This window comes from Vipera ursinii (assembly GCF_947247035.1).
Source record: "Vipera ursinii genome assembly, chromosome: 2".
NCBI lineage: Eukaryota > Metazoa > Chordata > Lepidosauria > Squamata > Viperidae > Vipera > Vipera ursinii.
This window is the reverse complement of record NC_139513.1, coordinates 161,393,269-161,418,411: the sequence shown is the minus strand read 5'-3', so window position 1 is coordinate 161,418,411 and position 25,143 is coordinate 161,393,269. Positions and strand designations below refer to the sequence as shown.

At 44.0% G+C, this 25,143-nt stretch overlaps 1 protein-coding gene across 1 annotated transcript in view; it reads right to left on the bottom strand.

Moving 5' to 3' along the window:
* Positions 1–1,094: 1,094 nt before the first annotated feature.
* LRP1 (LDL receptor related protein 1) overlaps positions 1,095–25,143 on the bottom strand; it is a 321,802-nt gene continuing 297,753 nt past the window's right edge. Inside the window, exons 73-90 of the mRNA XM_083357102.1 lie at positions 23,829–23,951; positions 22,461–22,604; positions 22,089–22,223; positions 18,195–18,314; positions 16,245–16,513; positions 15,957–16,135; positions 15,772–15,878; positions 15,538–15,654; positions 14,783–14,959; positions 13,286–13,426; positions 11,594–11,767; positions 10,947–11,108; positions 9,409–9,583; positions 9,043–9,147; positions 8,387–8,451; positions 6,847–6,937; positions 5,294–5,441; positions 1,095–3,335 (exon numbers count right to left, since the gene is read on the bottom strand). Coding sequence (XP_083213228.1) covers positions 3,195–3,335; positions 5,294–5,441; positions 6,847–6,937; positions 8,387–8,451; positions 9,043–9,147; positions 9,409–9,583; positions 10,947–11,108; positions 11,594–11,767; positions 13,286–13,426; positions 14,783–14,959; positions 15,538–15,654; positions 15,772–15,878; positions 15,957–16,135; positions 16,245–16,513; positions 18,195–18,314; positions 22,089–22,223; positions 22,461–22,604; positions 23,829–23,951 — 2,573 coding nt within the window. The 3' untranslated portion in view covers positions 1,095–3,194. The remainder of the gene's footprint in view (positions 3,336–5,293; positions 5,442–6,846; positions 6,938–8,386; positions 8,452–9,042; positions 9,148–9,408; positions 9,584–10,946; positions 11,109–11,593; positions 11,768–13,285; positions 13,427–14,782; positions 14,960–15,537; positions 15,655–15,771; positions 15,879–15,956; positions 16,136–16,244; positions 16,514–18,194; positions 18,315–22,088; positions 22,224–22,460; positions 22,605–23,828; positions 23,952–25,143) is intronic.

The window sequence follows — 25,143 nt, the reverse complement described above, 5'->3', positions numbered from 1 at the left end:
GTCTATTAAAATGAATATTGCTGGAGTAGCAGGGAGGAGACTTCAAACTAAGCTGGTGAGGTGCAGAAGGAAGTTGTGCATTTTGTAGAGCTACAGGAGGAATTTCAGCTGCTGTTGCTTGAGTGATCTCTTTGCATCTGGCTCCTTGTCCTTGCCATCACTCCTAGTATTTGATGTTAAAAAGGGGGGAAATATTGGCAGTTTATTGGGATACTCCATCCATACTTAAGATAGATATGAAATTTCATTAAAAACTGTTTTGAACATTCCACTATCTTTGGGGATTCCATCTTTAGAAGAAATCAAAATTCTGTGAAACAGCCTTCATTAATCCCGTTATGTTTGTTACACTAGACAGGGAATTCCGAGAACTGTAGCTTCTCTACACACAAGACTCCACGTTGAGGAAGAATGCTACTAATGTGTGTGTGTGTGTGTGTGTGTGTGTGTGTGTGTGTTATGGCAACAGCGCAGAATGGGCTTGTCATTTTCTGGAATATTTTCTGACCTCTCAGTCTAAAATCCATCCCATATTACCCCACAAATCAACCTGACAACTACGAAAGCTTCCCTACACAGTTTTGGAGAGGGAGAAAAGATGACATCAAGGGGTTCAAATCTCAACTCAAAAGAAAGCAAATGTAAATCGGGAAGGCGATTTCTCTGTCTGCCTGATAACAAACTGAAGCAAAGCAAAACTTTGGAAAGGTTAGGGGCCAGGGGTGTCAAACTGCCGGCCCGCAGGCCAGATGCATCATGGTAAAAACGCGCCCACCCCATTGCCGGCAATGGAAAAAAAGTCACAATACATCACGACACATTCCCTGACGTTGGGAGTTTGACACCCCTGCCCGAGGCTGAGGCCGCCCAGACCATTTGCTTTCCTGAAATACGGGCACCTGCTGTTTAGTTGGGATTTTGTTTTCCTCCGTGCCTTCAAGCTGACTCGTAAAAAAAGTCCCTGCACTTTTCTTAGCAAGTTTTTCAGAAGTGGTTTGTCCTTGCCTCCTTCTTAGGGCTAAGTGTGAGTGATTGGCCCAAGGTCACCTAGCTGGCTTTCTGCCTCAGGTGGGGCTAGAACGTGCCACCTCCCAGTCTCTGGCCTGGTTCTTTAACTGCCAGGCCGCAAGTCGGCTTCCCTGCTGTTTGGGATACACGTGACAAAACTGTTCAGAATTTGCAATTTCCCATGGAATAAAATCAGCCCCAAATGAAATAAAAGAAGAAAGATTTAAAGGTGTTAAGTTTTTAAAAATTTTATTTATAACAATATCTGTTTTTTATTTTTAATGTTTTGTTTTTAGTTGTAAAGTAATCTGGCAAAAATTATTAAAACATTTGGGCCCCCTTCCCAGGGAAGAAAAAAAAATGAGGAGGAGACCTCCATCCCTCCCCCCCCACCTACATGCGTGTAATTTCTACTATAAAAGCTAAGTTCATCTTATTTACTTCTGATCCAAGTTCATCTTTTTTTTAAAAAAAACAAAACAAAAACAAAACCCAAACAAAACAGGTTGGAGAGAAATGAAAGTTGAAAATAACGTTTGAACCTCTTTCCAGAAATAGGAATGATGGAAATTGTGGTGATGGAGGGAGGGGGGGGGGGGAAGGTCAGAAAACGGGGGAAGAAATGGGACCTTTGTTGCAATTCACAATTTGTAAACTCTGCTTAGTCTTAGACACAGACACTAAAATAAAGTGAGATACAGTCAAAGTAATAATTCTCAAAAAAAAAATACGGTTTCTGGAAATAAAATGCTTTTTTGGGGGGAAAAAATTAGCGGAAAGGTGAAAAGATACAAGAAAACCAGTTTGGGTGGTGGCTGACGGGATAAGAGTAGATTAAAATCGTACTGGTAGGAAAAAAGAAATGATTAAGGCGTTGCAAAGAGAAGATTAGACTGGCTGGGTGCTGTGAGAGAAAAGGCCATTGTTGGAAATACACAGGGAAAACTATTGGGGGAAAAAAAAATTAGAATGCACTTGATGGGAAGAACATTTACACCAGTGGTTCTTTAATTCAACTCTTAAGATAGCCAAGGGGCCTTTTGTGGACTTTTGGGTGATCTGTGAGGACCTGATGGAATACAGAAAGAAAACGTTGAAGGGTTGGCTTTGGGGTTTTTGTTTTTTCCCCCCAATGACAAATGGTCAAATTAAGAGCCAGCTCCTTTTGCTCACTGGTCAAATGGAACTGCTGCCCAAAGGGGAAGGAGAAGCAAGCCAGGATAAGCTATTGCCACGTCTGCGCACTGCAGAGAAATCTGTTCCTTAAGAAAATCCTGATATAAGGCTTCTTTGTGGTTTTTTTTTTAGGAGGTATCACAAAACTGAACAAGAATTTGAGGGTTCCTTGGGGAAACCACCTTATTTTTCACAAGGGATGAGTTCACAAACAGTACATCCACAGGTTACTGTGGGATTTTCTCCAACCCCAGTTTGTGATGGATGTGCAACTACCGACCCACTCCCCATTTTCTTCTCAAATGGATCAGGTTTGTGGAGGGAGGAAAAAAATTGTTCCAAGTTGACTTGCACACTAAGAACAAATGGAAACGAGCAAATTAAAATTGTGGTCCCCCAGAATTAAAGGATCACTGGTGTGTCTGCCATGGGTACCTCTTGTCCGACAAACCAATATTGAGCTATTGTCAATATTGGCATCATATTGTGATCCACATTCAGTGAAACCAAGTTTCAGTGTGCATGAGAAGGAAGATGTTGCCCTTCCCTACCAGATCTAACATGCACTTTTCAATATGGTTCATCTCCGACTTCTAGCAAGAGAAAGTCTTCCCCAAACATCTCCCTTGATTCATCAACAGCACCCTGAGAAGGGTGGGAAACTATTGCAAAACTTTAAAAGGCTAGCAGCCTAAAGCCGTCTGTAGAAGAAGCAGAAGTGGATTGATTTGTGCAGCAAGCAAAAAGATCCAGCCCTTTAATCTAAAGTGGGGTCTTCTTACAATTCTCCCCCTATTCCCTACATTGCCTTAACTTCAACCACCCCCGAGTCCAGTGACAGAGATTCAGTGGCTGGTAGATGAAAGGGAATATACAGGTAATAATACTGCTCACATATAAAAGTAATAATCCTTCATTTGTACATTTATACAGTATCTCTTGCTCCCTCCCCATCTGGTCTCTTTCCATCTGGTCTCTGGTCTTGGGCTGATGGCCCATTCCCCCATTCCTTATGCCAGGGGGTTGCCAAGGTCATCATCTGCACCTCTTGACAGCAGCTCCCGCTTTTCATCTGTGCTGGCTAGTGAATTGCGGCTGTTGTGGGCACCCATGTAGAGTGTGGCGTACACTGGGTTTGTGAAGTTTGTGGGCTAGAGGAGAGAAAGGGAAAAAAAGAGAGTAAGAAGATGGCTGGGAAACGGATAAGGCCAGTCTCTCTCATACTTCATCTTTTTGTTATCCCCACCATCATCACTATCTCAGAGCCTGTCGTTCCCTTCCTTCCCAACCACAGTATGGCAACAACTAGCGTGGCTTTAAAACGGTTTGAATCTCATGTCAGAACAGCACCTTTCTGTATTCGTGAAGGGAACATTATTATTTTTTTCAGGCCTCTCCATAATACTTGTTAAAAAAAAAAGCTGCTTCTAGCTAGTGACACTCTTACGTGAAGAAGTCTGACAAAAATGGGGCAGCTTTCATGAGCGCTGGAGAACTGCTGTTATTATTATTATTTAGATTTATAACATTTATAACACGTTATGAACATTCGGAAGCACTTATTCCAAATGCTTTCGTAAATCTGAGCATCCTTTTTATTTATCACTTACTAGAGCTGCCCCTCTCACCAAAAAGTGACTCTGAGTGGCATACAACACTCAAGTGAAAAGGAAAACCAATCACTTATTCCTTAACGGCAATAATGCTGGAGAGATGGCATGGATCATTTCAACGAAGGTGAGACCTAGCCACTTACAATCCAAAACTCGGGCTTTGGTCGAAGTTAATGGCTGTTCCACACTACATCCGGTTGCCTCCCTTCTCTGATTTAATTTGGTCATTCAAAATACTAATTGAAAAATGTATTGCTCAAATTGTTGGGGTTTGGGGGAATAACAAAGCAGATTACTAGTTTTTTTTTTTTAAGTTACTATAAAAACACACCCCAATACTAAACCGTATTGTATGGTTAAGCATGAAAGTGGAAGATAATGCTGCTTAAGTTTTTCCAGTTCCCTGGTGCAAGTACATCCATTGCCAGGTAGTTTAAGGCTAATATTTCTGCCCAAACATCTGCCTTGGAAAACTGCTAACAATCTAGTTAGTAATAGGCTATAAACAAATGGGATATTAAGCCTTAAACCTGGAGCCAGTAGATGCCAAGGCTCCCGTAGTTTTCCCAGATAGTCTACAGAAACACTAAATAAAACCTCCTTTTTAAATTGCAAACGTAAGATTTAACAGATTTGAAGTAGGTAAGGTGAAATTATTGAAGATTTGCAAATTTATGGTCATTTGAAAGGGGATATGTTTTCCAACACCCACGTCATTGTGCGAAAATCACACAATGGCATTTGATCTCTGTCCTCAAGGGCGTCCCTTTTAATCTATGAAGATCCTGGGATGGGAGGGGAACTGTTGGCTTCATGTCATAAAATGTGCAGTTGCATTTTGGGTATTAATATCAATTACAGGTAGTCCTTGACTTACGACCACGATTGAGCCCCAAATTTCTATTTGCCAAGCAAGACATTTGTTAAGTGAGTTTTGCCTCATTTTATGAACTTTCCTGCCACAGTTCTTAAGTAAATCACTGCAGTTGTTAGGTTAGTAACATGGTTGCTAAGGGAATCTGGCTCTTCCATTGATTTTGTTTGTCAGATCACAAAAGGTGACCATGTAACCCGGGGACACTGCACCGGTCATAAAGATGAATCAGTTGTTAAGTGTCTCAGTTTGGATCACGTGACCATGAGGATGCTGCGATGGCCGTATGGAAAATGGCCATAAGTAATTTTTTTCCAGCTCCACTGTAACTTGAATGGTGACTAAGTGAGCTGTTGTAAGTTGAGGACCACCTGTATATTATTTAATTTAATTTAATTTAATTTAATAACATTTATATACCGCCCTTCTCCCTGAGGACTCAGGGCGGTTCACAGGGCAGAATAAAATAGTAATAATAAAATAAAATTATCAACATGTGTAACTACAGATTGGGTCATGCAGCTTTTCCAGGCATAAGATTCTCCTATAATAATGATGGTGCGCAACATCTTTGTGCAGTCTGGGGTCCTTTAATCATGTGCTCCCACTTCCTCTTCCAAACCTTATCAGGGTCCAGAGCGAAGTCAGCATCTAGCAGCTCCCCTACGTCATCTGCGTCGGGGTCCCCCTCATACATCTTGTAGGTAGGATTGCCAATCTCCACATTCATGGCTCCATTGGTCATGCGCTGGTGCTGAAAACCTTTGGCCCTGGATGAGAGACACAACAGGAATGAATGGTGTGTGTGTGAAACACCCATTGGTGGGCAACATCTGGCAAAGCAGTGTTACTGGGCAGGACCTGAACTGCAAATACTAGGTAGATGGGACAGAATTATGCACTAACTCAGCGATTGTGCTGCCCAAATTTGGGTTTGTTGAGATACTTTAAATGCCTTGAAGGAACATGTGTAAAAGGATAGCGTCCTTAATCTCTTCTGCATGTATTGATTTTGTTCTGAAAATATCCTCTCAGGGGAAAAATGTTTTGTGTTTGCTGGAAATGGCTGTGTAAGGAAATGGAAACTTGGGTGTTATTTGTGAAATTTAGTTTGGCTCTCATAATAACGTTTATGCATATGATAAGGGAGGAATACAATGTTGGTCAATGCAGAAGAGTTTCTGTTGCAGAGTGACTTCATTTCATGGAAGGCCACTGATTAAAAAGGAAAAGCAACAGATATTTGCAACTAAGAGAAGGATGACTTGGGATGGAGAACAGTTTGCCTTGAATGCATCTAGCGCCCTTCCCAATCTATATGGAAACCAGAAGGCACATATATTATCTTCCCTGTTTTCCACAAATGTGTATTTTGGTTTGCAGTTAAAAATGTTCACAATAGATGTATCGGGGGAAATTCAGAGAAAATAGCACATTGGTGATAAATAAGTCGACACATATCTGGAAATTAGTAAATTTTCTCGCACCAATTTTTTTTTTTTGGGGGGGAAAGTAATTTACAAATTAGTGCAGAAATGGAACAAATTAAGATAGGACTGGGAAAATTACAAATTGAGGAATGGCAAATAGAACAAATTTTCAATCCCTATAAATGTCCCGATCCTGAACTTGATTTAGCTGTATGACAATATAAAAATAAAATAACTTTCTGCAGACTTGATTTGTGCTTATTACGATTTCTGCCTATTGTATCTTTTATTTAAGTTGCATTGCAGCATGGACTATCTGAGTATTTCAGTGATGTTTCTTCTCTTAAGGTTTCCCTTTGTCTGAAGCCAAAGATTCATGCACTTTGGCAGAAGATTAAGATCTAAATGTGCAAAAGAGACACCTTCTCCATCCATTTCCCCCAAGATAACCCAGATATTGTATTATGAGTCTACATGTACCATAGTAGAAGATACTTCAATCCAATTTGGCGCCTGAAAGGAATTATTGACCCAGGGCAAATGTGTCACAGGTGAGGCCAGAAGTGCAACAAACCAGCTTACAGACACAATCAAGGCTGGGAAGGTTTTTGCATCTGTCTAAAAGCTGGCTTATATAAGTAAATAATCCCGTATTTAAGAATAGAAACCCAGTCTATACTATGGTAGTTATACAGGACTTCGACTTAGACCATCTGCATTCGTTGTTCTGGAATGCCCAGCTTACCCTTTAATCCGTTTTTTGTACCAAACCACAGCACCAGCCACTAGTATTAGGAGCAGCAGCAGCAGAATTGGAATGACAATAGACACGGTTCCTAGAAAAAATAGGGAGATGTTGGTTGCCTCTGAAACCTAGAAAATATTCACCCTGCTCTGAACACGTGCAACACTTACCTTCTGTTTATATACGTCTCTTGATATTTATTTATTTATTTATTAATGGGACTTATATCCCGCCCTATCTCCCGAGGGACTCAGGGCGGCTAACAACAACAAAACTTAAAGGTCTCTGTACAGTACATTAAAATTAAAAATTGAAATAAATTAAAATAAATTAAAGAATAGAGTTAAAATTGTAAACTTAATTAAAATCCCTGTCAGTCCAGGTCAGCCAGGTGGAAAATATTGCTTCTTCTTTCTTTTTGCCAAATGATGACAGCAATAGATAACTATCTGAGAGAGTATATTCCTCTCCAGTTCCAAATGAAAGACAGTATGGTGTAGTGGGAAGGACTGTGGAGACCCCAGTTTTTCCTTCATAAGCAAAGTGCCTTCTAAGCATGAGTATAACTTACTCTACCGTGTGATTATGCGGGTGCAAAAGTTAGGGAAGAGGAGACTCATGTCAACCACCTTAGAGCAAATAAACAGAATGACTTCTCTTTTGTAATGAAGAGATGGGGTTGCAATTTGGCAATGGCTGGGGCGGCAGTATTGCTCTGCCTGTCCACCCAACTCTTTGTTGCATTAACAGGTGTGGGGGCATATGCCTTTAATTTTTACATCCTTCGTTACTGAACTTCTGTCGTCTAGTCAGCAGCTCCAGAATGAGAACAGTGAAAATATTATCTGTTCTCCCTAGACCAAACATGTCAAACACAAGGCCTGGGGGCCGGATCCAGCCCGCGAAGTGGTTTCATGTGGCCCGCGAAGCCATCCTGGAAACAGTGAGGGAACGGCCCCCACTGCCTTGGCCCTGGCCCAGAGACCCTCCTTCTGCCAGAGACCCTCAGATCTGTCCCGCTCCTGCCCAGGCCCCCATAGGCGCCCTTGATGCAAACGATGTAGAGCTGGCGATGCCCACCCAGTAGGCCATACACACTCTAGCCACGCCCACCCAGTAGGCCACGCCCACCCTGGCCACACCCACCCAACCCCCAGAGGGCAACCGCAATGCTGATGCGGCCCTCAATGAAATTGAGTTTGACACCCCTGCCCTAGACTATGGTTATCTTTCTAATCATTTCAATGGCACCTTTTGCAGAGGAACCACTCTTTGCTAATGCCAGCAAAACCAGCTGACTATCCTCCTATCATCTCACCAGAGCTGGAGAGATAATCTTAGTGGATCGCTCCACACCTAAATAGAGTGGGAGGCAAACTCTGAGACACTGAAACACCGTGAGTCACATTGTCTGCTTGATTTGAAACCTTATCAAATTTTTCTACAAACAGATGATCTCCAATCTCCAATCTTTTCAACACACACAGAAACACAAACCAGTCCCTACGACAGTCATGTCTGATCTCCCCGCTCTACTTACGGCTGCTTTGTTGCACACTGTTCACAGATTTCTCACAACGCTCCCCAGTCATTTCCAAAATACACCTGTAGAGTGAGAAGCAAAAAAAAAACCTAAGTATGGTGGATGGAAGATAAACCCAATAAGGACAGCTCCTTTGAGCAGGGAAGATGCTGGCAGGAACTCTGGGCAATATTGGGATGAAACTAACTGAGAGAAGAATAAATCGGGGCCAGTTTACCTGAATTACGTAGATTACATGAGTTATGCAGAGCCATGGTGGCGCAGTGGTTAAAATGCAGACTGACTCTGCTCACTGTCAGGAGTTTGATCCTGACTGGCTCAAGGTTTACTTGGCCTTCCATCCTTCCGAGGTCAGTAAAATAAGGACCCAGATTGTTGGGGGCAAAATGCTGACTCTGTAAACCACCCAGAGAGGGCTGCAAAGCGGTATATAAGTCTAAGTGCTATTAACAACTACTGTAAATGATCTTAATTCTAAGGCAATAGGGCAATATTCCAAGAATATCGTTAGAATGGAAACAAAGAACTGGGTAACAGGATGACATGGGAAATCAACTCCCATTATCATTCTGGAAAGTGGTAAGTATTCATCTCTTTTATCCCGAGCACAGGGGCATATCCCTTCCGTCATTCCTAGTTTCCTGCCTACTCACTGGCACTCTGGCATGGAAGTTTCAGCATTCATGGTGCATGTCCCTCCATTCATGCAGTAGTTGTTGCAAGTCAAGCAGCTGGGGGCCATCTTGCCGTCAAGGCAGCTGCAAAGGTCAAAGGGAAGCGTGGTCAATGGAACCCAGGTTTCTTACCCTGATTCTCAAGTCTTTCAACATTTCCAACATTTCGCAAGATGTTAGCTACTGATAGACTTTTGCCCTGGCCCCATTGTCCTAGCCATTTCTCTTCCTTCCCTCCCTTCCTTCCTGTACTTGGTACAGCTGTTCCCCTACAGCCCCAAACCACTTTGACTCTCCTTGTTCCACACCCATCAGCACTTCCCGCAACAAATCCCACCTACTTACACGCAGGTGACATTGCCGGTCTGCTTGTTGATGGAGCATTTGCCCTTGAGACAGCGGTCACACTTGTCATGCTGGCAGCGGTCACCGTAATAATTTGTTGTGCAGCGGCACTGCTGAGTCCCAGAGGCTGTCAAATGGCACACGCCATTATTTTCACAGTAGTTTGAACAAAGGCCTGAAAGTGCAAGAGAGACGGTGGCGTAAGAGGAAAGGATTCATTCCAGATTCACAGCAGAGATTCCTCCTTAGCCTGGTATTCACAAACAATTGACTGCCCGTTCACTCGGAATCTTTTCTCTCTTATATGCCATTGATTAGTTATTATTAAATGATGATGTTATTTTAAAAAGTGCTAGCCCATTAAGGATGTGCACAGCAGTTCACTCATTTGCAAAAAGAATGCTCCAGACAGCTTTGGCACGTCCCAGTCTTCCTCTATGGCCCACCCACCCCGCCACACACACACACAAAAGAACATGGTAAATCTCTTTCAGAACATGCCATTCCCTGAATGGTTTAATGGTTTCCAGAAATAAGTCGTCTGAACTGGAAGCTGTTTCAAAGGATAATCCAATTCTGAAACAGGCCTGACTCATCTGGAATGCCACTTAAAATCCTTCCAATTCACAGGATTTTGACTTCCAGAAACCCTGGCACGGTCCAAAGAGGAAATGGAACTCTCTGAAGTTCTCTGGCATGTTTGCATCCAATATCAATGAGTTGTGCAAATCTTCATGGAGTGCTCAAAGATTGGGAACGTGAACCCAGGACTACAAGCACACTCCAAATGTGTGTATTACTCTACTGATAGATTAAGCAAAGTGACTCTATATTGCATGGAAAGATAACAGCAATTCTTGGCCAGAAATGTATAGATTCTCCATTCAATTTCACCTTCACTGTTGCTACCCACCCCAAGAAAGATCCAAGGAGGCAAGGCGGGGATTTCAGCTCCAACTTCCTGGAGTTGGAAAAGACTGCCTGGCTACACTAGTTGATCTCTCTGTACTTCCTTCCTTTGGTTAGAATTTGGGGTATTCTTGGCAGGGACTGATGGGCAGACCCTGCCCTTTGAAACCTTCAGGACATCCCCTAGGACTGTGGTGGCGAACCTATGGCACGTGTGCCACAGGTGGCACGCAGAGCCCTCTCTGTGGGCACGCGCACCGTCGCACCAGTCCTAGGCCTTCAGCTGGGTTTTATAAAACCTTTTCGCTTTAGGCCTCGACAGCCGTGTGCAAAAAAAAAAAAAGGGGGGGGGGAGTTCAATCAATCAATTTCAACTTCTCGCGGGGGAAAAAAAGTTCTTGCAAAGTTGGAATTGATTGATTGAACTTTTTAGTCCCACCCAGTCTGCCGTTACCACCACAGCCATGCCCACCCAATGGGCCAGGCCCACACAATTGGCCACACCCACCCAATGGGTCACGCCCACCCGGCACCTGACGGTACATAAGTGGGTTTTGGGTTGCAGTTTGGGCACTCGGTCTCTACAAGGTTCGCCATCACTGCCCTAGGACTTGCTTGGGAATACTTACGAAACTGGCACTTGTCACCCACGTAACTCTCTGGGCAGCGGCAATTTGGCTGATTGCCCTGGTTGACTGTACAACTGCCGTTGTTAAGGCAGTAATCCATGCACACCGGCTTGTTGCACTGAGAACCAGTAAAGCCATTGGGGCAGCGGCATGTTGGCATTCCTGGGTGGATGGGAAGAAAGAGGATGTCAATTAAGTGTGGTTTTGATTTTGCAGAGGGCTTCCCGGCCAACAACAAAAGCTTTACAAGGCAGCCACCTGAATTCTTGGAGCAAACCAAGCATTTGACTGAATGCCCACGTGGACTGTCAGATGTTTTCCATGGCTCAGAGTCTCCATGCATTTCAATTGGAAAAGTAGAAAATCATTAAAAAAAAATTGACTCCACAGAGAAACCAGACACATTTACAAACAATTTTCCTTTGGGGGGGGGGAATACTGTGGTTTAAAATATAGGGAAACAATAGTAGAAAAAAAATAAACAGCAAAGTGAGGGATATGTTGGTGTCTAATCGCATTTGTATCCAACGGAGCAGTACTATAATTTTTGTTGGTTTTGTAAAGCCAGGGCTTTCCACTTTGCTTCTCCCTGTATTCGTAAAATTCTGGGCATGCAACTCTTCTTGTAAATTTTTATAACGACTTACCAGATAAAGAAGCAGCACAAGTGCCTCCATTCTGGCAATAGCCAAAGCACTGGTCTTGCTGGCACTTGTCCCCGGTGTAACGTGGCTGGCACCGGCACTTGGGCTGCTTCCGTGCATTGAGGAAGCAGCTGCCGCCATTGAGGCAAACGAGATCACAAGTGTCAGTGGCTGGAACTGAAGAATAAAGCATGCAAAGTCATGAAAAGCGGCTCCTTCTTACATTATTATTATTATGATTATTATTATTATTATTATTATTATTATTATTATTATTATTATGCTGCGCTGTTTTAATAGCATCACCAGTGCTTAACATTCTTACAAGCAAAGAATTTCCTTCTCCGAAGAGCTCAGAATCCAGACTGACTTGTGGAAAAATAACAGAGGAAAATTGGAGCATGTATTTCTGTCGAGATACTAGAACGCTTCTGATATATTCTTGCACCCCTTACAAAATTTTGAAATAATGAATTATGCACACACACTATAATTTTGAAACTTCTCAACCCAAGCTTTCGCGCCCCTTGGAATATCGTCTTGCACTCCCAGGGGTTGTGAGCACCCTTGATTGGGAACTCCTGATGGAACAGAATACACAAGGAATGCACGATTAAGCAACACAGGTTCTGGGAACCAAGATCTGAAGAAGTTTTTCCTCATTCATATTAAAGAAGACCCGAGATTTGGGTAGACATTACAGCTGGTATCTTTACTGAGAGCAAGTAAATAAGATGATGTTTCTGTGCCAGGAGAAGACTTCAATTTCAAAATGTATAACCCCAGCCCACATATAAATTTTACACTGCACAGATCCTCAAGAGAAGTTACTACTTTCATTTTTTAACGACATAACTAAACTGGCCAGCTACAGATCCAACGGAAAAGTCTACAAGGAATTCTCAGCAGCAGTCCTCTACAGACTACAGGAGAAGGGGTCCATGTTCAGGATAGGATCCATGGTACAACGGTAGGGTGGAGAGTCTCAAGTTCAATGCCTGGAATATATTAGGACAGGACTTTTCAACTTTTTCACCCACTGTACCACTTTTAGGATATGGCAACATCCGAGTACCACCAGCCGCCTAGCAAGGTGTCAAAAACTTGATGACCCCCCAAAAAAGGAAAAAAGTGATGAAATACAGGTAGTCCTCGACTTGCAACAGTTCGCTTAGTGACTGTTCAAAGTTAGCTTAGATTGAGCACAACATTTTCTTATTATCTTTCTGGGGAAAAACAAAACAAAACACACACACACACACACACACACACACACACACACCCTTAACTGGGAAAAGCCACTGAGTCTGGAGAGTCTGCATACAAAGCATGAACTTTTATGAGTAAACTGCAGACACTGCCATTATTTTCACTTCTTCGACCCTGTGAATTAAACCACGCAAAAATTCACATCTGGCTGGGTTCTCATAGCCATCAACTTCAATTGGCAACGGAATAGCGGAGCTGATTCCATTGTCCAATGAAGAAATCAGCGTTGCTCCTTCTCAGTCAGCCTCTGATAAGACCTGCAAGATGAATACGTTTAACACGAAGGTGTTAAAAGTATTCGTCTTGCAGGTCTTATCAGAGGCTGACTGAGAAGGAGCAACGCTGAGCCACTGAAGGGCAACGAAGTTCAAGCCTGAAGGACAGAGTTAGAGAGAGCTTGGAGCATAGAAGGGAAGGTGGACCTACCAACAGGTGGAACGGTAGGTGAAGGAGCCAGTACACATATTCCATTGTCCAGCCTCCTGCCGTTGGGGCAGGTGCACACAGGACCACTTGGGCTTAGGAGGCAGAGCCATTCACACTTCTTCCGGTCACATGGGTTGGTCACTGGAGAGAAAAGACAGCAAATGTATAAAAGTCCAGCGAAGGCCTCAGGTAAAACTTTTGCTGTCACTTTGGACTTTTAAGAGGGTGGGGAAAAGAACCCCAGGAAGTAGAGTTGATTTTCAAGCTTCTGGACTGCCTGGTTTTCATCTGGTTTCCTGAAGCGTCTTTTTACAATCCAGCTTGTGTTTTCCTGGCTCTCAGAGCCCAAGCAATTCTTGGTGATCCGCTAGACTAACATATCCACTCATTGTCACCCTGAAAATGCACACTCTCTCCAGTTTAGCCAATAATGTGCCTAGATTGATGCAAAAATTTAGAGAAAGCTAATTCCACAGAGATGAAACCATCCGAGTAGAAAATGTAAATAGGAATGAATGCACATAACCAAAATCCATGGATCATCTAGCCAACGTTTCTGACAATTTCAGAATTGTCAAAATTCTGACAGTTTCAGCAATTCTATAGAACCTTTCCCATTCCAGCTAATGTACTTCCAGAATTTTATAAACGATTCCAGAATGCACAAATGGCTGCGTTCCAAGGGACGACAGAATCTTTATGCGAAAAACTGAATGTCCCCTTGCCCCATTTTGCACAAGTCTTATTTTATTCTTATACTATTTAATCTGTTACCAAAAAAACCCACAACCAAACCAGGAAAGTAATGCATCTAACTCCCTGAGTGCTTCCTTAACTTATCTGTGCTGAAGGCATTTTAAATACCTGAAAAAGTTCAATATCTCCACTGTCCAACAAACCAAACCTGAATGATGGACAGGCTGGAATTTAGACTCCAAACTATAATTTGAGCCTCCAATATGCAGGCAAAAATCTCCATGTTTTGTTACAGTTTCTTGCCTTTTCATCACTTTTTTCCCCTTGTGCTGCAGGGACCTCTAGAGGTAAATCTATGACAGCAATCAGCTCTGTCAATACAGGTACTGAATCCAACCTAGCTATCATGGCCTTGGCATCTACTTTGCAGGTGGTCAAATTATGAAATCACGGCAACCCTACCCCCACACACTTAGCCTTGCCCATGGTTGGTACTAATTTCTTTTTTTTCCCCTAACTGATGGTATTTATGATGAAATATCTTAAATACCTCACTTTTTTTTCTTTTATGCCTTTTTAAAAACTGGACTTAACCCATATGTCAATTTTGTTCTGAAAAATGATCCTACTATTCCAACTAACATTCCAGCTTTGCCCAATCTGGCGCCTTCCAAATGTAGCACATTAAAAACTCTGAGAAAGTCAGAATGGCGCTTTTTTTGCCACAGGTTCTGCACTTGGCTGCCCACGACAGAATACTAAAAGCTGTGTGTGTGTGGTGCTCCTTGAAGTGAAACTGACCATCTGGCTGTTTATACTGGTGGTAGAGTACCACATCGGTGGCATGGTTTAGTCCAGCTGTAAGATTGGTCACCGTGCCATGGCCAAACTTGTGGATCTTGAAGATGCGATTGTTGATGTAAGTGACACCGTAAATGTAGTCCTCAAAAATGTCAATGCTGAAGGGATGGCTGAGTCCTAGAGGGAAAAAAAAGCATGAAAGAAGACTAAGAGACTGTTTGGACAATTCTATTTGTTGTAGTATTTGGGTGAGCTAAATATCTGTCCCTAAAACAAAGACAGGAAAAGAACAACGATCTATTGATCGCCACCATGAAGAAAAAAAAAGAAATGTCCTATCCTGTATTAGTTGCAGTGAAAAATACTCTAGATTATCTAAAAGAAGAAGACAGTCAACTGATAACAACTTTCTTAAGACTGCAAGGAGGAGGCAATGTTCTCTCATTCCAATTGCACTTCTGGAACAAAAATACTTCTCTAAAAGACGAGAGAGGGATGTAGCGTTGCCAGTTTGGATTGACTGAAATGATTTATCTTGCCCATTTGATTTAAAAAACAATAACCATCATCATTTTTAACAGCAATAAAAGGGATACTAAACACATGGCCTAGGAGAGAGAAGGTGGTCTTAACGGTGTTCACCAGGAGTATATCATCACCTCTGCTTCACATATATGCACACAGGTATGCACAGATATACAAACAAAAGCAGAGGCGAGTCATTTACAGCTTCCCCCCCCCCGTCCCGGTTTTACCTTTCTTGCTATCAATGGCCACCACTGGGTCAGTGCCATTGAGCCTGATGCTGCCAATGACGGAGAGCTTGGCATCTGCCCAATACAGGCGCTCATTGTGATAATCAACAGCCAGACCTGCAAGCAAACCGCAAATGTGGATTACTTCAAAAGTCCTGAAAGTCGAGTCTATCCCCAGCTTGGGTTGGAAAACTGGGCTACTCGAGCACAGCACAGATTATTTGCTTGACTCACCAGTAGGCCACTGGATATTGTCCTGAACAAGGGTCTCTCTCAAGGTCCCATCCATTGCAGCCGTTTCAATTTTAGGGTGGTTCCCCCAGTCTGACCAATACATGACGCTGTAAAGAGAGAGGCCTTCTGTGAGATCGTTCTACCGGGACAGGGCGAGTTGGAAGGAGCACCGGGGCCTTTCTTACCCTCGAAGTGGATCCACCACGATTGCATGGGGCTCGTCAATCATGCCGGAGATCAGTGTCTTGCGATTCTCTCCCTTCATCTGTGCTACTTCGATGACGTCGCGCCCGGAGTCTGTCCAATAGATGTTCCCAGCCACCCAGTCCACAGCAATGCCCCGTGGCATCTTTAAACCTGAAATCTGAAAGAGAAAGCCGGGGGCAAAATGAGCTTCGAGGCCCTTCCTTTTCCAAATCATAGATCTGGGAGCCCCCTCCGTCCTGTCGTCCTTCTGAATTTCTGCCACTTACATTGAGATGGGTGACACCGCCGTCAATCTGCCGCCGGTTACGATTGGAGGGACTAGAACCGGCCGAGGACGGGAGGTCTCGACAGGATATGCGTCCTGTGTGCCAGTTAGTCCAGTATATCTTGTTACCCTTGACGTACACATCCATGGCAGCAATACGGACATTCTCGTCGCCTTGGAAGGCAGGTTCATAGGCCGAGTTTGGGTTGAAGGGATACATGCTGCGGATCTTGTTGTCATCGGCAATGTAAAGTATCTGATACTCAGAACCTTAAAAGGAATGGAACCATTACATTGATTTTTAGGAACCCAACAAAAAAAAAGTGAGTGAATCTTCCCACAGAGAGATGAACAAGGCAGAAGAGGGGGAGGCACCATTTTCAGGAAAAAGAGAGCAAACGTGACCGCTGTCTCATTCTCATGATGAACTTTAACCCGAGAGGTCATTGTATGTGTTTGCACACCCTAGGGAAGCAGTCTAAATGCTCGCAGGCATATAGTTCTCCTTGCCATCTAACAAAGGAAATTTTTATAGACTTTCCATAATTATTTGCTCACGTGTATCTGTCTCTTTGATGCTGGTTTACAGCAAAAGTGTGAAAATACCTATGTGCTGTATAAGTACATCCTATATGAAAAAGAAAATGAAATTCCTTGGCAATTGTAGGTGCCCAAAGCACAGCAGGGAGTTAAATGGGCTCTTTGTTCCCTCACAGGAGCAATATACAAACTTTCTTCAGGACTGTCCAGGAGCTTACAGAAAACCTGACTCACTAGGCCCCAGAATGAGAAAATGGAGCTCTGCAATCAGCCAAGTGTTTTTAATATCGCAGTCACCTTACTTTAGTTTCATCCTCAGCTCTGCTTCAGCTTTATCTCTCATTTTGCTCGGATCAGGTGTAAGGCAGACTGTAATTTGTTTTTGTTTTTTTTTTGTTTTTTTCTTAGAAGCAGCTAGAGAGAATTTGGCTGCAAAGGCCAGAATTCTCTGCTCTTGAATGGTAACGCTCCACAGTATGTGTCATGGCACTCAATACGTTATCATACATGCCAATTAAAAATGGGGGATTAAACAGTATTCGGCCATTGATCCTGCTGGGAGCAAATCTATCCGCTTTGTTCCCAGTAGGATAAAAGTTAATAGAAACAAATTTCAGCTAGCTTATGTTCTTCCAGAAAGAAATTCAGGAAAGCAACTTCTAGAATATCAGGACCAACATACCTCAGAGGGAAGAGTATCAAGCTGAGAAGAAAGGTTTTGAAATGTTGGCAAAGGATTATCTCTTTGATCTCTCCTTAATTTTTACAAAAGCCACCATGATTACAGCAGCACCCTGCTCTTTCCATACGAAAGGCTTCTATCTAGGGCAGGGGTCCCCAAACCCCAGGTCCGTGGACCAGTACCGGGCCGTGGCATGCCAGCAATCGGCCCGCACAAACAAGCAAAGCCCCATCCGTGAGATGCAGGCAGCACACAAAACCACGCACCCTCCGGTCCACGGAAAAACCTCTCTCCACGGAATCGGTCCCTGGTGCCCAAAAGATTGGGGACCTCTGATCCAGGGTGTTTTCTGCCACATGACACAACTGAGCTTTGCGGTGATTCCAGGAACCACTAAAAAATGCCAGAAGCCTCTGTGAAAAGAATCTTGCACTGCTCTAAGGGTGCTGGCTTTTAAAAGGCTACATTAAACTGGAAAAGATCCCTTGACATCTCTTTTCTAAAAAGCAGAATCAGTTTCACTATGTCACGGCTGACAAATATTTCTGGGTTTTGTTGTTTTTTTTACATTCAGAAAAACACGCAGAAATGAATAGGCAAATGAAGTAATCCTATACCAATCTGTTCAAATCTCATTAAGCCCCACCATCAACTGATCTCTCTGATACACACCAGGGACGCTGCACTGCCTATTAAATAAAGCTCCCTGCCTAATGCCATTTCTGGTACCTTCAGCCTTGCACATATGATGAGTCTTCTGGAAGTTCTTGGCACAAGTGCACATGTAGGAGCCTTTGGTGTTGTTGCAGAGATGACTGCAAACCCTGAAGTTCAAGCATTCGTTAATGTCTGCGTAGAACAAGAAAGACACGAAAGCAAGATCACCGAATGCAAACGAGTAAGTCACGAGATATTTTTTTTCCTGCCATAAAAGTCAGGAGTAACAGAACAGTAAGTAGAAGACCTCCAATGTCCCCTCCAACTCTGTTATTCTCTATTTTAAAGGTGGGGAACCTCTGCAGGGCACATTAGAACTTGGTTCTACCAAAATTAGTTATAGCTCATACAGTCCCCTATTGGCCAGGGAGTTCACCGGTAGAAAGTAATAAATCCCCCCAGGGTTCCACTTGCTACTTTATTATTATTATTATTATTTCAACAGTAATGGATGGTGTGAATCAAATGCCATCATATAACTCATCAGATGATCCTATGAATAATGCTGCCTATTCCAAGTGGAGATGTGATGGCTACCAACTGTACGTGTATACAAATCAAAGGGAACAATCTTGGCTTTGTGTGTACAATGAAAACCTGGGAAGAAGAGTGTAAAATACTCATGAAAGAGATTTGGGGATATGAGTACAACTCATGAAGTCAAGAGCCATTCTGGCATATTTTCTGCCGAGGAACTAGTAAAATTCCTCCCAAGAAATGTACATTCATGCATGCATCCAACCATGATATCAGATTGAAAAACTCAGTTTAAGAACGTCTAAGAATGTGCAGCTATCTAGCTTCTAGCCTTGGATTATTCCTAGAAAAAATACTCTTTCCTTCTTATGCCTTCTTTCTCTCTCCTTGTCTATAGATGGATTGTGAGCTTGCAAACAAGATGCAAACCATTCAATACCATTCTGCACAAGCACCACCAAACAAAAAAATAAAGCATGCCAGTTAAAAGAACAAGTCTTTCCATAGCTACCGTTGTTTTGATTTATCGCCATTATCGCTAAGAAAGGAGAAGCTGGAGAAGTTTAGAATCCCCAAGTGACTTCGTTCCTTCCCTGTGCTCCATCTCACTGTCAATCAAGTGTTAATTTAGCACTAAGGAGTAGATTGCAAAAATTGACTTGCCTGCAGTTTCTGTCATTAGCGGAGGGTGGGGGTGGGGAAGGATTAATGTAAAGTTTTAGAGGAAAGTTCAAATTATAGTTTCAACACTTCTGGCAAGCAGTGAGTACCACTGGCTGATGAGGATGCTTATCAGTCTAGTGCTATTGGTAGACTTTCCCAGGCCTTGCATCAGCCACACAGAGTCCAATTAGGGACTCTGTAATCCTGTGGCAGTTGCTCCCCTTATTTTGTTTCCTTAATACAGATGTGTCAAACAGAAGGCCCGTGGGCCAGATGCGGCCCGAGATGTGTTTCCATTCGGCCCAGGGACCTGCTCTGAAAAGAGCGAAGGACTGGCCCGCTGCACCTGGAGAGACAAGCCAAAAGGAGAGAGAGCGAGGTAGGAAGTTTATTCTCTGGAGAGAGAATAAAAAACTTTTTTGCCTTCCTACCTCGCTCTTCCTCCTTCTGGCTTGTCTCTCCGGAAAAGAGAAACTAAAATTTTCTTCCCCCGGTCAATCTCTTCTTCCCCTTTAGAAATCCCTCCCCAAGAGCCCCGCCCTGCCCCCAGCCTCCGCGGAGGCCTCTGGTGCTCCCGACCTCTCTGCTGAATCCTCAGAGTTCTGGAAAAGCCTCCCAGCCAGTGCTGATCCCCCCAATTCCCCTCTCCGCTACACTTCCTTCCTTCCTTCTCTTCTTTCCTTCCTCAATGCTCAGGAAGGGGTGATGGGAGGGGGAGAGATTGCCAGCGCTGCCATGTTGCTGCTGGTCTTGCTATCCTGTGTGGGGGTCTGTGCCAATGAAAGCGATGCCTTGTGGCTGCGAGGGTGGAGGTGGTGGTGGGGTTGGCGCTGATCTACAACTTGATTGCATCCATCAAAGCCAGAATACACTCAGCCTTAAATCCACAGGGCAGCCCCACTCCACCCCCTGGATGTGCACACAAGTAGAGTCTGGCATCCCTGCTGGCTGTCTTGCCCTGCAGGCTGACTTCAGCCAGGATGCCGGCACTGGCTGTCTCCTGTGCGCACACCTGGGGGCCAGGACAGAGGTGGCGGGGCAGCTCCTTGCTGGTTCCAGTCGATCTTAGGCTGAGTGTCTTCTGGCTTTGATGGATGCAACCAGGTTGTAGATCAGCACCCCCCACCCCCCCATCAGCAGCTCCAGCCTTGCAGTCACCAGGCATCCCTTTCAACGGGACCGCCCCCACCCACCCACGTATATAGGAATGGCCAGCAGCAGCATATTAGTGCTGGCAATCCCTCCCTCTCCCATCACCCCTTCCCGAGTGCAGGGGGGGGGGGAAGGAAAGAGAAGAGAAGGCAAAGGAAGGGAGGGACGGAGGGTGGGTGAGAGGGAGGGAGGGAGGGAAAAAGGGAGAGAGGAAGGAAGGAACAGGGAGGAAGGAATGGAGGGTGGGAAGGAGGAAGGAAAGAACAGAGGATGGAAGGGAGGGAGGGACCATGTCCCGGCACTCGCCCCGATCCCATCCTCCTCTGCCGGAGACCCTCAGATCTGCCCCAGAACTACCCAGGAACCCCTGAAGCAAGTGATGTCGAGCTGGCCACGCCCACCCAGTAGGCCACACCCATCATAGCCATACCCCCCCGCCCCCCCCCGCCCCGAGGGCAACCACAATGCTGATGTGGCCCTCAATGAAATTGAGTTTGACACCCCTGCCTTAATACAAAGATTCCAGCCTTTCGTCCTTGAAGACTGCCAGAGCTGGAAACAATTTTAAAAAGCAACAATGCAACACATGCGCACACACACACGAACAAAGATTCAAACAACTTGAAATCAAAATCAACAGCACAAAAGCTCTCTCTCTCTCTCTCTTTCCCCCCCCCCCACCCCGGACCCCGGTCACGAAATATATAGAGGTGATGACTTCCCCTTGCTCTTTGCAAGGGAAGAGCAGATGCACAGACGATAAGACCAACTTTGGTGGAGAGGTTAGAGAGATTGTCGCTAGATTCCCCCCCACACCCCATAGCGGGTGCCTAAAGATGGAAACTCCTGCTGCTGCATGTCACGAAAAAGCAAAAAGACCTGCTTAAATAGCAACATTTTTTTACCAGCCTTAATTCACTAAGTGCTATCAGATACAATGGCTTCTAAGCAACCCAGATGACCTGGCATGTGCGCAGGTGCTGTTTCCAGCCGTCTCCCTACAGAGTGGCAATGAACCCAGAACAGAGTATAAAGATTCCAGAGAGATATAAATGTGGAATCTAGGTAGGATAGAGTAAAACAGAACAAAAGATAGAATAGGAGACAGATGAATGGAGCAAACATATAAATACAAATTACTGGCAAGGCAAGAAAATGCATCCACTGTGAATGCTGCCTGTTGTATCTCCACACAAATCACTGCTCCAATCTTGCTTCTTTTTCACTCAGGAAACTGAGGACCGTGACTTATGCAGAGACACAGGGGGAACCTCCTTGAAGACCGTTCTAGAAGGACCTACCCAAACTTGATTGATTCCAAAAACCCAGAACAGGCTTGCACTCAAGTGGTTCCTTTCCCTCCTGGATTACAAAAGGTCTTCTTTCGTATTGACAGATGGTGACACAGATGGCCAGACAACCAAAATATTTTAGATTTTGTTTTTAACAAATGCATATAATGCTAGGCTGATTTCCTAGATTGTTGTTTGAAATGGACCAAGCTTTGTTAGAGAGTTAAAAAAGGAGAAGGGAGTTTCGTAAGAATACCTTTTTTTTTTACACACACACAATAAATATATTTATACCATCCATTGGACACAATTGGCCTCATACCTTGGCAGAAATTCTTGCCTGGCACTTTCTGAAAGCCACTGCGGCAGGTGCAGTAAACAGATGAGGGGGTCTGGATACATTTGGCTTCATCGCCACACATGGTTACATTGGTGTGACAGCCATACGTCTTGGGATCTGCAAGCAGAAAACGGGAATAAGCAAATGTTTCATCAGCGGCACCAACAAGAGAGATAGGACAACAGGTGGGGGTGTGAGCATGTAATCGGTCAAACCACTTGGAGTTTCATCATACCATACTGACAATTCTCCTTCTGTACTCCAAGCTAACCCTCCCTCCCCCACACCTGAAGCAAAAAATAACATCTCCTCTGCTACCCAGGATTATCCACATTCGGTGATTTGTCCCCTCACCCTGCAAGCAATTGTCCTCGTCAGACCCATCTCCACAGTCGTCGAAAAAGTTGCAGCGATGCTCGGCGCTGATACATTTCCCATTTGTGCACAGGAACTCATTCTTCTCATGGCTGCAGCTCCTAGGCCTGGTGGTTGGTGAATCTGTGATTAAAACGATGCCAGTGAGGAGCCAAAGGAATGCATCACAACGCCACAATTCGATCTCTTTCGTTCCCTGGTCCTCCCTTCCAAAGAATCATCAATCTAGTCTGCATCTCCGCAGAGGCGACTGGATTTTTCTATCATCTCGGGTGGCAAGGCAAGTAAAGTCATCCACTGTGAATGCTGTTTAGCTCCACACAGGTCACTGCTCCCATCTTGTCTCTTTTTTCTTAGGAAGCTTAGGGCCATGACTCATGCAGAAACACAGGGGGAACTCCTTGAAATGAAGACCATTCTAGAGCAGGGTCCTCACCCGTGGCAACTTTAAGACTTGTGGACTTCAACTCAGCAAAGCTGGCTGAGGAATTCTGAGAGTTGAAGTCCACAAGTCTTAAAAGTTGCCAAGGTTGAGGACCCCTGCTCTAGAGCAATCTTCCCAAACTTGATTGATTCCAAAAAAGCTAAGCAGATCAGGCTTGGATGACAGACCATCTGGAATTACTCAGGCTATAACTGATAATACCTCAGAATGAGGTAATGGCGGACCACTGCCATTGCCAGGGCTATAGTTGTTAATATTTACTGTCAGGGCTATAGATGGTAATATTCCAGTATGAGGTAATGGCAAGCTACATGTAATCCTTGACTTACGACTGTGATGGAACCTGCCCATTATGGCTGTCAGTTGTGACGGTTGTAAAAATGGGCAACCCATGTCACTGATCTGATTTTATTACCATTTTTTGTGGTGGTCATTAAGCAACCACTGTGATCATTAAGTGAACCCAGAGTTTGCTATGGCTTGATTTTGCTGAAAACCAAAAATAGATGTTAAAATTTTGGTAAAACGCAGTCACAAGATTGTAGGACGCTGCAAATGGCAGGAAATGTGGGCCAGTTACCAAATGCCTGACATGCAGTCATGTGACTGCAGGGGGGGGGACATTGGAACTGGGTTGTAAGTACCCCCCCCCCCAGGAAGGTCTGTTGTAACTCTGAAGAGTCATTCAGTGACAGCTCGTAAGTCGAGGAGAACCTGTATTTCAGGAGTGCTGCCAAGTTTATTTATTCAGAAACTGAGTTTGCTTTGACAAGAGTCTTTGTTTTAACTTAGGGGAAAAGAGTTAGAAGTTTAGGGATAATTCTAATGCGGGAAAACATTATTCGTGGGGAGAGTTTGCCATGCTTCTGCAAATCTTAGAGGAGACAGCAGAAAACGCTCACCACAGAACTGCTCATCAGTGCCATCACCGCAGTTGTCGATGCCATCACACTGGCGGCCAATCCACAGACACACACGATCGTTCTTGCAACGGAACGGCCTGTTGGGAGGGCACTGGAATTTCACTGCATTAGAGAACAGAAGCAAAGAGAAAGAGTAAAAAAGGCGAACCAGAATGATTTGGTGGTTGGTCCCTGCTTCCCATTCGTTCATTCCACTGTGGAAAATACAAATTGGCAGGGCTGTGTAGGATGCTGGACCCTGTCTCCTTTTTTTTTTTCCCCCGGTCCTCTCACCCTCCGGTTGAGAAAATGAGGGAGTATAGCAGTGGTTTCTGGCTGTGCCAGAAGCCCACTTTTTATACCTCTGACTTCTGAGAGACTATGGCCAACCTCTCAGCGCAGCTGCCTTATTTGAATGGTAAACTGTGGGGGATATGGGACTGTTTCACCTGACGACTAAAGAGGTGTCTGCCTTCCTGTATGGATCTACCCAGCTCTGTCTTGAACGTGCTGTGGTTAGCAGCTTTCCCAACCCTCCCTAGAGGTTTTTTCTACCTCTAGGAATTAAAGATGGTTTATAAAATTCTCTCGCCTCTCTTTCCCCTCAGCCCCTCCTTCCAAGAACGCACGTCCCTGTGCGAGAAAGGTTTAAGAGCAGGTAACTCTTCAGATCAACGTCTGGCTTTTGTGGCTAATTGGGGATTCGAACATAAGGGATGTAAAGAATTGTCACCAGAAATTAATTGGACTTTGCACCACGGGGGACTTGACCATTGGTGAAGTTCACCTTTAAAATAAACAAGTGTTAGGACAATTTAAATTTTTATTTTAAAAAATTCTTGGGCCATTCTTATTGGATGCAAATTACAAGAAATATACACTTGTATATTTTGAGACTTGTAAATATAAACTGTTATGAAACATTCTTCATGTTGTTGTTGTTGTTGTTTTGACCTGTAGGAAAAAATGGTAACCCAAACTCTGACCTAATAATGTAGACAGTATAACCAAACAGGGTTTTTAATATTTGCATATCTGTAGTGAACAAACAATTCACAAGTTTTGGTTTTATACTCTAATCCCTGCAACGTTTTGTCTTGGCTTGTTTCTCAATGTACCAACAACTTTGCGGCTGATGTAGAACAATGGTTTTATAATGAATGAACCTTTATTGTCAAAGTACAACCATGTATATGAGATTGGCTAAACCTCCCTTTGTGCCCCCACCCCCAACTCACAGTGACACAAACCCTCCATCTTATTATACCATGTGAGTTAATTGCACAACACACCGGCCTCGCAAGTCAATTATGCA